This window comes from Chrysemys picta, chromosome 25, assembly GCF_011386835.1.
Source record: "Chrysemys picta bellii isolate R12L10 chromosome 25, ASM1138683v2, whole genome shotgun sequence".
Classification (NCBI taxonomy): domain Eukaryota; kingdom Metazoa; phylum Chordata; order Testudines; family Emydidae; genus Chrysemys; species Chrysemys picta.
In genome coordinates this window covers 11193884-11207462 of record NC_088815.1, presented here as the reverse complement: position 1 = coordinate 11207462, position 13579 = coordinate 11193884, and the positions used below count along the sequence as shown (strand labels likewise).

Genomic DNA, 13579 nt, shown 5'->3' with positions numbered 1-13579 from the left:
ACTCCTGGGTTCTGTCATTGGATCTGGGGGGGGGCGTGCTGTCTAATGGTTAGAGCAGTGGGGCTGGGAGTCAGGATTCCTGGAATCTATTCCCAGCTCTGCCACTGTCTCACTAAACCAGCTTGGGCAGGTCATTTTCCCATGCCTCAGTTTCCCCATCTGTAAAATGTCTGATAGCCCTGACCTTCATCACCAGGAGTTATGATAATGTGGTATTTGGCTCTCAGAGCTGAGTCAGCTCTATAATCCCTCACTTTTCAGACAGGGAAACTGAGGCCCAAAGAGTGGAAGCAGCTCGCTCAGGGGCAGACAGCAAGTTAGCAGCAGAACCCAAAACAAACCTCAGCGCACTCGATTTTCAGCCCGGTGTGCTATGGACTACACTACGCTGCCTCTTCTAGGGTTTGCTTTGAGATCCTCCGGGCCAAAGCCCATTAAAACCAATGGGAGTCTGTGACCCTGGGCAGAGGGAGAGGGTGTGTGCGCCCTCTGCTGGAACAGGTGCAAACTGCCAGCTCTCGATTTAAATACCTGCTTGACATGAGGCCTTGGCAATGCAGAGAGCCGGTGAAGCAGATGGGATGGGAGAGCCGGGGCTGCCAAGGAGCAGGTTCTTGCGCCGACGGTATGGGCGAGGCCTGGCGCTACACGAGCAGAGGGGGCGGGAAGTGGAGGATTTTACAAGCCAAGGGCCCACTCCTGCCCGCTTCCCTTGTAGCGAGTGGAAATACTCCCCCTGATTTTAACCGAATCGACCTGCCTAGCAGGCCTGCGGCTATCGCCGGCCGGCCTTGGAGGGTGAGAGCGAAACGAATCAAAGGAGATGGAGCCCGGACCTAGGAGGAGGGCGACTGAGGGGGAGAGGGCAGGGTAGCAACCAGGAACCGCGACTGCCCTGCGAGCAGCACCCGCCATGCCAGGAGGATCTCAAAGCTCCAGGAGGACACAGGAGGGGAGGCAGGTCCAGCAACCATGGGAGAAAGGGTCACAGGCAGTGCCCTGCGCTCCCAGCTCAGCCCACCAGAGGGAGCCAAAGGGCGCCCCTATCTTGCACTGCATCCTGGGAGTTGGAGTCTCCAGCGCCGGAGACAGCCCCGCCCTGGGCCTGCCGCGGCGCGGTGCACGCCGGGAGATGTAGTTCCGCGGTGCCCGGTGGGGGTGGGGCGGAGAACTACAGCCCCCGGGAGGCGGTGCGGTGCGGCGCGGCGCGGCCGGCGCGTGCGCGGTGGAGCCGGCGGCGCTGAGCAGAGGGGGGGATGGCGGCCTAGCGTGGCCGGGGGCATGTGGCGGGTGCTGAGGCTGCGGGCGGCGCTGCTGGGCCGGGGGCCGGTCTGGCTGTGGGGCCCAGGTAACGGCGGGTCCAGACAGGGGGGGGGGGCTGAGCCCCCGCGCCCCTCCCCCACACGGGCACAGAGTTGGGGGGGGCTGAGCCCCCGCGCCCCCTCCCCCCCCACGGGCAATGAGCCGGGGGGGGGCTGCGCCCCCGCGCCCCCTCCCCCCCACGGGCACAGAGCCGGGGGGGCTGAGCCCCCGCGCCCCCTCCCCCCCACGGGCAATGAGCCAGGGGGGGCTGAGCCCCCGTGTCCCCTCCCCCCTCCCTCCCACGGGCACAGAGTCGGGGGGCTGAGCCCTCGTGTCCCCTCCCCCCCACGGGCACAGAGTCGGGGGGGCTGAGCCCCCGTGTCCCCTCCCCCCACGGGCAATGAGCCGGGGGGGGCTGCGCCCCCTCTCCCCTTCCCCCCACGGGCAATGAGCCACGGGGGGCTGAGCCCCCCGGCCCCTTCCCCCCAACAGGCACGGAGTCGGGGGGGAGCTGAGCCCCCCGGGCCCCTCCCTCCCAGCAGCGTGGTGAAGGTTTGTTCCCAGGTATAGAGGATAACGGGGGCCACGGAGTCCCTGATCCTTTCCCTGTTGCCCCTGCACAGCAGCGGGGGGGTCATTGAGCACCCCCTTCCCCTCCCCGTTATCCCATCCCCTCTCTGATAGCCATGCTGGGGAGGTGGGGGGTGATGGGGCAGGAGCTGCTCCTCGGGGGTCGGGCAGTTTTCAGTCTCCTCTGCACAGTCCCCATAATGGGGAAGGGGCTCCCCTTCCTCGGAAGTGGCAGGGCCCTTTGGGGAGGAGCCCGGGAGGCTGGTTCTCCCCTCGGCGGCTCTGACTCGGTTGCTGCAGCCCCTGGCCCGTCCCTGTGCTGCTGGGGCTTCTCGATGTGCATGGACCAGGGGTGACTCCATGTGCGTGTGTTTCTGCGTTGTGCCCAGCCATGGTCGAGGAGGACTCACCGAAATACTGGGCGGGAAGGGACCCCCGGAGGAGGTAATCTCGTGAGCAGAGCAGTGACTCCATCTCGTCCACCCTGGGGTCAGGACCTCACCCTCATTGTCCCTTTTCGCTGCAGGAAGATGGACCGTCGTGAGAAATTACTCCTCAGCCAGCGCAAAGGAGGAGGCCAGGAGAAGAGGCGCGTGCGGGAGGGCTGAGCTGCTGGAGTGTAAGTCGGAAACATGGGGGAGAACCAAAGGCATCTGTTCCCATAAGAGCCTCCCCTCCTCCCCCCGAGCAGTCTGGGTGTCCTGGTCAGTGGGGTTTATGTGCAGACCTGCAGCTTGGGGGAAAATGCCCCTGTGGCAGTGAGAAGGATCCCATACATTGATGTCAGGTTTGAGATGGGCTGCGCTGCAGGGGTTCTCAGCCTCTTCCCTGCTCTGACCCCAAGTTACAGTGGGGCAAAGGTTGGGGAGTCCTCCCACCTAGCCGTGAGGAGTGGGAACCACCAGCTGCATGTGGTCTCTTTTTGCGACCCACCATGACTTAGATGCAGCCCCAGCCTTGCAACCCTAATCCTGGCCTGGTATGGAGGGGAGCCCCCAGGGTGGGGGTTGGAGAGCAAACCCACCCCTCATTCCCCACCCTGCTCCTCCCACAGTGGCAGCTGCGGGGCTGGGCCTGGCTCCCTGCTCCAGGCATCCTGACCTGGCATGGGGGGTTGCAGTGCTGCTCAGGCTTGGCCTAGACCTGCAGGACAGGAGCTGTCACTGCAGGGTGAGTGCAAGGCGGGCTTGCTCTCCAACCCTCCAGGCTGCCGTGCTGGGCCGGGAATGTGTGCTTGCCTAAATCAGGGCCCAGTGATGGGTTAATCTGGCTCTGGATATGGCAACCTTCCAGCCACCCCCTGGTAAGGCAGAACCCACTGCTGGGAAACACCACTCTAGGGGGTCCAGGCCATCTGCCTTTGCCACACTGGGGCACCTTGGCCAAGTCACTTTCCTTCAGTGGGAGCTGGGGATCACGCTCGCCTCCCCGCGGCTGGGGAGGGATAACTCACTCCTGTCAAAGAAGAGCGTCAAGCTGAGAATCTGGGGTGTGGGGAGCGACGAGAGGCTTGATTGGAGGTGGGGGGACCTGGATGGAGACTGTCTGCAGTGACAGTGAATCACTTTAATTCCCCGTTCGCTCTCTGGCGTGTTTTTCCCCGCAGTGCTGGAGGCTCGCGTCAAGCAGCTCCAGGCCGATAACGTCTCGGAGGTGACAGTTGACCGAGTGAACGTTGCTCCACTGCGGAAGAGCAGCTTCCGGTGCCCTGCGCCGAGTCCAGCAGGGAAGGAGCCTGCTGCAAGAGTCAGGGAGGGGGGCGTCTCCTCTTCCGGGACCCCGTCCCAGCCCAGCCGCTGGTTTGAAAAGCTGAAAAAGGAGAAATGGATCAAGCATAAGAGACAGTTGAAGCTGGAGCAGAAATTCTCTGCGGCTGCCTCAGCCCCTAGCCCACCGTTCTTGGAGCCAGGCAAGGCTGCTGGAGCCAAAGAGAGCCAAGGCAGGGCCAAAGCTGTTCCCCCAAAGGGAGGGACAAATCCAAAGGTAGCCAGCAAATCCAAGACCTTCCGTGAAAGCCCCAGGGCTGCGGTGGCTCCTGCCCAGGGCTCTCCCAAGCCGGGCTCCCCTGCCAGCCCCTGTGCTGCGCAGAGCTCTGAATGCAGCAGACTGGAGGAATTGCTCAAGATTGGGAAGCTGGAGGGGCCATTGGCGTTGTGGGAACCCAGGCTGCGGCTGGAAGACAAGGAGGGTAACAAGTATGGGAGCATTCAGCTCATCATCATGTCCTACCTGGAGAGCTGCCTCTTCCTCCGCCAGCCCGAGAGGGCCCAGCAGTGCCTGCTGTTCTACCACCGCTCCCAGGCCAGGAGGAAGCTGCTGGGCATCAAGATGTATGCCATGCTCATGCACGGCTGGGCTAAAAAGGTATCGCAGTAACCCAGGGGTGATGGGGGCGCTCATCCTCCAGTGGCCGCACCACCTAGAGATGTTTGGGTTAGCAGCTGGCTTTGAGCTAACGGTGCAAGCTGTAGTCGCATGTTTTTAGATCTGGAGGTCTGAGGTTCGATCCCTGCAGGGAGCATCTCGTTTCAGCACGCACCCTTGAGCCAGGCCCATGTGTCTGTTTTGAACGGGGGCTAGCATGTTTCTGAGGGTGGAGTTTTCTGAGCCATTTGCTCATATTTATTCATTACTGAAATCCGGGGAGATTGATTTAAATCGTCAAGTGAGAAGCCTCAATTTAAATCATCGATTTGAATCAGCTTTTCCATTTGTACTTCAGTTATTACCTAAAGAAAGGTGCATTCTCATTGGTTGATATAACCATTAAAACATGCGAATTAACAACTAAATAGAGCCTTGACACTAGATTTGGTACATCTTTTTGCTACCTAGGTGGGTACGCTATAATGGTAGAACGTTTACCTAATCAATTATCACGTAATATTTTCAGATTGTATTAATTGTATGTTTTTAGTATGTTAGAAAAGTGATGCATTGCTTATTTACTAGATAATCAACTTTTTGCTCACGATCTGTGTCAAGCTGCGTTAGGATGGTAACTGAAATTTAATTAAACACACAAAATGGCATATCAAATTTATTTTCATTAAACAAAACAAGCCCTTAATTCAGGACATGATTTATTGTGCCATATTTTTAAAGCTTGACCAAAAAAGTTAGATTTTTTTCCCCCTACTTCTTTCTTTATATAGAAAAGCACCCTTTCACTCAAAATTTCTGATAGAGGCTCATAGATTTAGCATTTTTATTTCCTATTTAAATATTTTAAGAGATTATAATAAGTTCAGGCCTTAACCTATTTTGTATTAAATTTAGATTTAATTTTAAACAGGTTTATTTTTAAAAAGAAAACATAGGTATATCTCCATATATTAATATCTCATAGAGCTGGAAGGGACCCTGAAAGGTCATTGAGTCCAGCCTCCTGCCTTCACTAGCAGGACCAAGTACTGATTTTGCCCCAGATCCCTAAGTGGCCCCCTCAAGGACTGAACTCACAACCCTGGGTTTAGCAGGCCAATGCTCAAACCACTGAGCTATCCCTTCCCCCCTAATTTTTAAACAGCAAAATCAATCCCCCCCAATGATTTAAACAGCAAAATCAAAAAAATTCAATTTATAGTGGACAAAAATAGATTTTTTTGTTGTTGTTGTTAGCCTTGGGAGTAATTAACTCGAGCGGGAGTTTATCACTGATGGGAGGGAGTAGCTTGCCAGCCGTGGGGATCGGGTCCTTGGCGCTGGTACGGCATGGGGAGTGGCAGATTGTGTGCCTCCCACGCACACAGCCACTCAATTTCTCTCAGCTCTGACTGGACTGGAAGGGGTGAGAGGGGAACCCGGGCGCCAGTGCCCGTTCAGTCTGGCACCACTGGGGCCCAGAATGGGGCCAGTTGGGATGGTGGTTCGGGGGTTGCTGCCAGTTGTAATGCCCATTGGGAACTAGTCTGACATCCACCACGCTCGGCTCATGCAGGACCCCTTGGAGCCATTCGATGGTGGGACCATTCAGTGGCTGGGTTCAGAACGAAGCAGGTTTAATCTGGAAGAGAAATGGAGGGTCTTGGAGCTTGAATTGATCTCTCTCCCTCCTCCTCTCAGGGCTCCTTGAAGCAGATTGGCCGGCTCTTCTTCATGCTGGAGGAAGCTGGCCTGAAGCCCAATCTCAGCTGCTACGCGGCCGCGCTGGAGTGTATGGGCCACACTCGAGCCCCCGCCACAGTCATCCAAAGGTAACTGTCCGGGCGTGCCCGGTGTGCTATGCCGCCTCTCCCTTTTCCACTGTTTCCCCCGGGAGCTGGGAAGAGTCGGCTCTCTAATGGCTTGGGAGCTGCGTGGGATCAGCACCGGAGACCTGCCTTCTCTGTGGAAATGCAGATTTGGGGGTTGTAGCGAGCTGCGCTGTGGGTTTGGTTCCCATTGAACCAGTGGACGTGGGCGGGCTGGGGCTCGTCCTCCCAACCTGCCGCGGGGCACGTGCAGCTCCGTGTCTCGCAGTGGGACACAGAACGGGAAGCAGACAGCGGTGGCAGTGTGCCGGGACATTGCGCAGGTGCTCAGAAGGGGAGCCAAGAGGAGCAGGCACACAAATCTCAAGCCCCCGTATTGGTCCGTGCTAGGAACAGTCTCTCTGGAGTTGCTGGGGGATGGGAGGTTGGAAAGCAGTGAACCTCTGCAAACAGCTGGATCTCCTGCCCTCCATGTATTCGTTACTGGGCAGTTCGTTAGACTCCTCTGCCTCTGGGGTGAGCTGCTGTCCTGCTGGGTCTGTCTAGGTGCCATTCCTCCAGGGCCTTTCTTTCTCCTGGTAGCTATGACTTGGAGCCAGAAGCTGCTGTTAGCCCCAGGGTATCAGTCCTAGGGATGACGGGCGTGGCTTAAAAAGGATTCGTGGTTGAAAACTAGTGTGTGGGAAGCACTGGATATGAGTCAAGGCAGCACGAAAGACCTCTTAAAAATCATAAATAGTGTTTGTTTATTAAAAGGATCTCAATCCAGGTGAATTTCTGTGGCCCGATGTCTGTCACCTGCCTTGAAATGGGGCCGTTGATAGTTTCCTTGCAGTTCTGTTGGCGTGCTTCTTGTGACTCTGACTTTATGGCAGTCTGTATGTTCTTGGCCGGCTTGCCTGTTGCAGACGCCTCTTGTTAACTTGTCCCGGGTCACCTGTTCAGAGCTCTATTGTGTTGGTTTCTTGCCTGCACAAATCTATAAAAACATTTGCACGTCCGTTTGGCTCTGAGCATGTCTCCCCCCCCCCGCCGTAAAGAATTAGAATGGACCATCCTGTATTCAGAGACTGTGTGGTTTAATGGGTAGAGTTTAATGGACTGGAGATGTGGATTCTATTCCCAGCTCTGCCACTGAGCTGCTGGGTGGCCTTGGGCAGATCACTTCCCTGTTTCATCTGACACCTTTTGTGTGTCTTGTCTATTTAGATTATAAGTGCTTTGGGGCAGGGACTGTCTCTGACTCTGGGTCTGTACGGTGCCTAGTGTGATAGAAGCCCCAATCAAGATCAGGGCCCTGGTGCTACTGTAATACAGGGAGTAATTAGATATTTCCAATGTACCTTTTGTGGCTCACTTGCTATACTGGGGTGTTTATTGGCCAGCTTTGGAGAAAAGAGGTCACGGTGACCTGCTCTGCTGTAAAATCTTCCATCATGGAGGCTCCCGAAGTGCTACAGTCTTTACATACAGCACTGCTGAAATGCAATCACTTCTGGGGAGGAGTGCGGCAGCCAGGTGCCCAGCACGCTGCACTAGGAGGAGTTTTGGCCAAGGATGTGGATGTAAAATGCCTTGGGATCTTTCCTGCTCTCACAGGACAAGGCAGGACCTTGGTTTTTCAGGTGAAGGGTTTCACTCACAGTCAGAGGTGAGTTTAGGATGGGGAACACGCTGCAGTTCTCCCAGCAGCACCATTGAGCTTGCCTCTCCTCGCTCATTTCTACAAGGTCAGCTGCGTGCAAATCTCCATGCCGGTCACTTGCTGTGTAATGCTTGGGGGGCCACCAGATGGCGCTCTGAGCATGCAGCTTTGTCTGCACTCTGCCTGGCTGGTGTCCCAGAGATCTTGGTGGCTTTAAATAGCGGCTCCCAGGCTCCCAGGATTGTAGCTACTCTGAGCAGCAGTGACTGATTCCCCTTGGGAGCCGAAGGGCTCCATGTACGGGAGAGATTTTGATGCCGGGGCTCAGGGTGCAGAAGACTCCCAGGGCATGGCATCACGGGAATGGAGATGGTCCTAACCCAAACCACTGAGTTCGCCTCCTTACAACGATGCAGTAGCTGGCTTTTATTTAGCATCATGCTGGCCTGAGTTATGCCCACAGCACCCCCAGGCTCTTGTCCAGTCAGCTCGGTGGTAAACCCACAGTCCTGCTGCTCTGCGTGAGCATCGACGGCCCCACGGTGCTTCTGAAAGAATAACATCCAGTGTGCTGGTTGGCTGCTGCTCTCCACCCCAGAGCAGGCTGCCTTTCAGCACCCTCTAAGCAAGCGCTCGCCTCTGCCCGAGTCAGGCATAACAGCGTGGGCGGAGCTGAGCCCAGGGCTGCAACATGGATATCCAAGTAGCGTCCCTTTGTCCCTCCCCTTTGATCTCATGACTGCATTGCAACCCAACCTCATGGGTTTGGAATAGGCTGAAATTCCCTGGCCCTCAGTCATGCGGACAGCTGCCCCGCCGCCATCCTTCAGTTACACGCTCTCTGCCCTCTACCAGATGCCACCCGTCTGCAGCGTGGCTGGGAGCGAGCTCTGACGGGATGTGATACGAGGCATGTGTTGGAAGCAGGCTCCGGTGTAACAGTGGGATTTGTCTGCTTTGCTGTTAGAGTAGGAGGAGGATCCTCTAAGGGAGAAGGGGGCATATTCAGAACATGGTTCTCTGCCCTTGGTCCGTTAACGCCGTTTTCCAGCCTCTGCTAATGCAGAATGACAGGTGGATGCATGTGTTCGGAGGTCCTGAGACCTAGAGATGTCGTGGCTTCAGGTCTCTCTCCTCCCAAGCTTGCAGTTGGCCCTGTAACCCCACTAGCTCAGGCTGTGACTTCATTGCATCTCTCCAGCTAATCAGGGGTAGGACTTGGTTGGGAGACCCTGCGAGAAAAATCCAGAATGCTGCAGGAAGTGGTGCCCGGTCACTAGGAGACGCGCTGCCCATTGAGCCAGATGGAGCCAGTGGCACCTGGCTTTGCAGCTGGTGAGGTCTTCTGTCAGCTGGGACGTAAAACCGAGGACCTGATTGCTCGTGTGATCTTGAATGGTTGGAGCAGGTGTGTTAGCCCCCGTGCCCCGTCGATTTCCAACATGGGTACGTGAGCTCTGCCTGGCTTCAGATCCACTGTCCACCTCTTGTGCCAGGCTGCTGTATGCCGTTAAACAACGGCCATGCCCCAACACAGCAGCTGGATTTCAGTAATTGGTGATGTCTCTTTCTACACCTCCGTGGGGCTGAATCCTGGGCCAGTGGGATTGTAGGTGTGGGGCACCTCTCAAGGTTTGACCCATCATAGGTTTCCAAATTGAACTAGTTCATTTCAAACCCTCTTTGGCTCCCGCTCCCTCTGTTAACTGAAGGCATTTTGCAGGCCCCGTTTGAAAGGCTCCCCATGGACAATGCCGGCGCTGCGTGGGGGAGCTGGCATTGGCCGGCCAAGCTGAGGCTCTGCCCCCAAAGAGCCCGTGACTGGCGCACAGCAGCCCAGATCATTGGGACGGGGTGTCTGTGGCGTGAGGCTTCCTGGTTCACTTGGGATTTCGGAGACGTTTGGAAAGGGCAGAGGGGTGCATGGGATAGAGCCAACTATACGGGGTGGCATGAGAGAAGGGCAAGGGATTGCTGTGTCAGCAAAGCCGCCCTCTCTTCTGGCCAGGGCAGTGTCTCGAACCCATTCTATGTAGCTGCCCTCGAGATCCTATTGGCTCCTGCCCCGGGTCTGTAGGCCGGGGCAGCGCGGCAGCTGGAAGCCTGGTAGCACGCGACAGAAGTTCCAGCTCCAGTGCTCTGTCTCGGTAGGTGTCTGCATTTCACAATGTCTCCAGCTGAGCGTGACTCCCAGTGCGCTGACTGACACCTGACTGCGCTTGGGAGGAGGAGAGGCTACAGCAGAGCTGGGCCGGAGGGACCGTTCCATCGGGGCTCCCCAAGGTGGGGCTTGCTCTGATCCACATGGTTCCTTTCTTCTCCTCTCTGGTGTGCATCTTGCTTAGTCTCTGGTTCCCTGTTTGCACCATTCCTTGTCCTGTGCTTAAACATTAATCGTCTTCCTGGGTAGATATTTCCTCCCTCTCCTCCGTCCCCCCTGCTGATGCATACCTGTCTCCCCAGATGTGTGCAGCAGCTGGAAGAGGATGGTTTCAGCTTGGACGAGCTCTTCGAAGACGTCTACGAGGAGGACGAGCGGGAGATGGTGCTGAAGGCTGTCAGGATAATCAAGCCGAACTTTCATCCGCTGCCTCAGCCCTGCTCGGAAATTTGCACTTCTCCTTTGCTCCGGGATTTCTACTCCAAGGTAAAGGGGGGCTGTTGGGCGCATGTGCCCGGGGATCCTGCAGGGCTAAGGACATTTGCCCTTTTGGGATAGGCTATTTGGGGCACAGAGCCCTTGTTATCGGGGTGATTGTCACAGAACTGGTTGCACAGACCACGAGCCCCTTGAGTGAACCAGCAGTATGAATAGCACTGAGCACGGCTACATGAATCCTTCCAGCATCCCCAAGAGGCAGAGCCAGGATTATAGATGGGGAGAAAGGAGCTGGGAGAATAAGTGACTTGGCCAAGGCCAGAGAGGGAGGCCTGTGTCAGAGCTGGGATGAGAACTCTCAGGTTCCTGGCTCCCAATCCTGTGATCAGTCCCATTCGGCCATGCTAAGAACTGGCGTTCGGTCCCTCCTGAAGGCCTGCTAGCTGGCGGTTTGGCTCCCAAGGTGCCTCACTTGAGAGCCATGGAAAATGGGGCCTTATGTCTCAGGAGGGGGGGGAATCCACTGCCAAAAACAGCGGGGAGTAGTGCCCACGCCAGGTGTGTAGGGTGCTAGCTCGTTGCTGGAAATAAAGCTGGCAAAGGCATGGAAGCAGGTTAGTTTGACGTACGACTGCAGCATCTCATCTAGTTCGGCCAACCGCACGGAAAGGGGAGAGGCTGCGTGGGGCCAGCCCCGGAAGCTCCCTCATTCTGCTCACGAGGTTGGGATTCTAGCGATGACCCTCATCTCACTGTCACCCCTGCCGAGGAGGCAGCCTGGGTTTCAGCTGTGTGGGTGCTAGCCGGGGACCCGGATTCAACGCCTTGCTCTGCCACAAGTCACTGGGGGGGGTCTCTGCCTCAGGTCTGTAAATGAGGGACTAGTTACACCTGGGAGCATCTAGCCGCTGAGCGACAGAAGCACCCGAACGCCCTGTACCTGAATCCCAGCACTCACCACCTCTGTCTCCCTGCAGGAAGAGCCGGTCTCCTACCCCAAGCTGGACTTCTCGGTGCGCGAGCTGCGGGAACGCTTCCGGCAGCAGCTGGAGATGGAGGCTTCCAACACCGTAACCATCAGCTCCGTGGAGTCGGCCAAGCCCCCGACGGAGCAAGCCAGCAAAGCGGTAAAGCCTGGCGCTCGGTGGAGTTACCGCAGGCCTCCTCTGAGAGCAAGGGCTGTAAAGGGAGTTAGGGTGGCTCTGTAGAAGGTGTGCCTCCGGCTCGGCCAGAGGCGATGAGCTGCATGTGGGAATCGTTGGGGGTGTTATGCAGGAGGTCAGACTAGACGATCAGCGTGAGCCTTGTGGCTGGAGATCACTGGCTATCCAGCGAAGTGCTGCTGGAGCCTAACGCCCAAACCGTGCCGGGGGTTACAGCAGTATTGGAAAGTCAGTAAATACCCACAGTTCGAAACTAAAGAGCCTCATTCAAAACAAGCAGGGGACTGGATCCCCCCGGGTGTAACCGCCTACTCCACTGGCTTGGGTTTGTTAGTGCCTCGCTCTGGATTATCTACGAGCATTCCGTGTAATAACTGATGCCCTAGGGGTAGGGGAGTAGAAGCCGTTCTGTGCTCTGTGTAAACAGAACGCCCTGCTGAGAGAATGTGGAGATTGAAGGCTGGAGGATCCCTTTGCTTGGGGAGCGCCCCCTTGCGGGTGCATTCGGGGAAGTGCTTCCTCAACTCGCTGACTCTATGGAGCATTGGAGGGCAAGAGAATTAAAGAAAACATAGCCAGAGGCAGGCAGTGAGATAGAGGCGGCGGCAGCGGAATTCTGGCCCTGATCCTTGGAAAGGGGGTGAGAGCCTGGTGTGGGTCTCTAGAGACCCACAGACCTGGGGAATGGGGAAGTCCACCGGCGAACTCCTGTGCCCTCGGTTAGCCCACACCTGCCTCTGTGCTCGCACCGTGTGATTGCCAAGCAGCTGACCGCCTCGTTTGCCCGTGTGCAGCGGGAGCTGTTGACCGCGCTGCGCTCTGAGTGGCGGAAGTCCCTCCTCCAGACCCTGCGGGAGTCTAAGATCCACATGGCGAACAGGAGGTCCTGGCAGATGAGCCTCTATCCCTACCTGTGCTTGCTGGAGGACGAGGAGTACGTGGACATCATGCTGCAGGTAGGACCCTTTCCCCCGCCCCCTTAGGCTGCCGTGCGGGAACGGAAGAGTCTCCCTGGGCCGATGAATCGGGCTTGCAGCTGTGCCGCGGGGCACTGTCATGGGGGGATTTGCATCTGGGCCTGCAGAACCAGAACTTGTGCCATGAGCCTGGACCGGGTCTTAGATCAGGGCCACGTTTGCTCCGTGTGCTGAGTGGCAAGCCCACGATCTAGCCCAGCTGTTTCTTCATCTCGATCTTGGCTGCGTCCTGCTGGCTTTTGTCTGTGTCGCACTCTCCCTTTGCAGCCGGGAGCCTGGGTGGTGCCTTTAACGCCCTGATTGATTTGCCCTTCTCCCCTAAGACCCTCGCTGCCTCCCCCTTTTCAGATCCTCTCCAGCCTCCCTCCCCAAGGAGAGTCCCTGCTGGTTTTAGCCAAAGAGCTGGGCGCCAAGATTCACAGCAGGTATGCCATCCTGAAGAAATCGCGCAGCCACCTGTTGAAGAAGATCCAGAAGATCTATGACGAGTACGCCCAGCTGCTGGCGAAGGACGCCCAGGTAGGCCTGTCTTAGCTCCCTGCCCCAAGGCTGGTGGGCCATGGCGGCTGGGTGTGATAGAGACAAGGGCAAATGTAGCTTCCAAGGCCCCCCAGTCAATGCGAGCAGCTCTTTGCGGGGAAGCAGCCTGGGTAACAGATTGCCCCACCCAGGGGGCAAAGGGCTGCGTCTCTGTCTGCGGGATACCCTGCGTGCTGAGCCCACGTCCGTGGGGAGGAAGCACTGACTGAGGGGTTGGGGTGTGAAGGGCGCTGCTCCCCCAACACCTAAGATGTTTGGGATTTTCCAGAGGCTTTGGGGTTTGCTGTCAGACTAATGCTCCCCAACGCAGGACTCTTGACAGCTGAGAGTGGAGGAGTCATTGTCCTAGGGCTCGGTAGGTTGGAGGACGTCTCCCAGAGACCCTGCCTCTGCAAACGTCCAGGGCTTGTCTCCTGGGAGGGCATCTCGGGAACTGCAGGTTCCGGAGAAGAGGCCGCGAGAGCTAACGAAACCACTAGCCTGTCTGGCATGCCTGGGTCTCTTCCCTCCCGGGTGTAGCTCCAGGAATGAACTCCAGTGGCAGAGCCGGAAGGGTCGCCCGGGCACCACTTGCCCAAGCTAGACCTGGC

The 13579-nt window shown here is 57.2% G+C and overlaps 1 protein-coding gene across 1 annotated transcript in view; it reads left to right on the top strand.

Moving 5' to 3' along the window:
• Nucleotides 1-1189: 1189 nt before the first annotated feature.
• The window catches only part of POLRMT (RNA polymerase mitochondrial), a 31328-nt gene continuing 18938 nt past the window's right edge, over nucleotides 1190-13579 (top strand). Inside the window, exons 1-8 of the mRNA XM_065578589.1 lie at nucleotides 1190-1348; nucleotides 2399-2491; nucleotides 3479-4236; nucleotides 5938-6068; nucleotides 10174-10357; nucleotides 11287-11436; nucleotides 12267-12428; nucleotides 12798-12968. Coding sequence (XP_065434661.1) covers nucleotides 1282-1348; nucleotides 2399-2491; nucleotides 3479-4236; nucleotides 5938-6068; nucleotides 10174-10357; nucleotides 11287-11436; nucleotides 12267-12428; nucleotides 12798-12968 — 1716 coding nt within the window. The 5' untranslated portion in view covers nucleotides 1190-1281. The remainder of the gene's footprint in view (nucleotides 1349-2398; nucleotides 2492-3478; nucleotides 4237-5937; nucleotides 6069-10173; nucleotides 10358-11286; nucleotides 11437-12266; nucleotides 12429-12797; nucleotides 12969-13579) is intronic.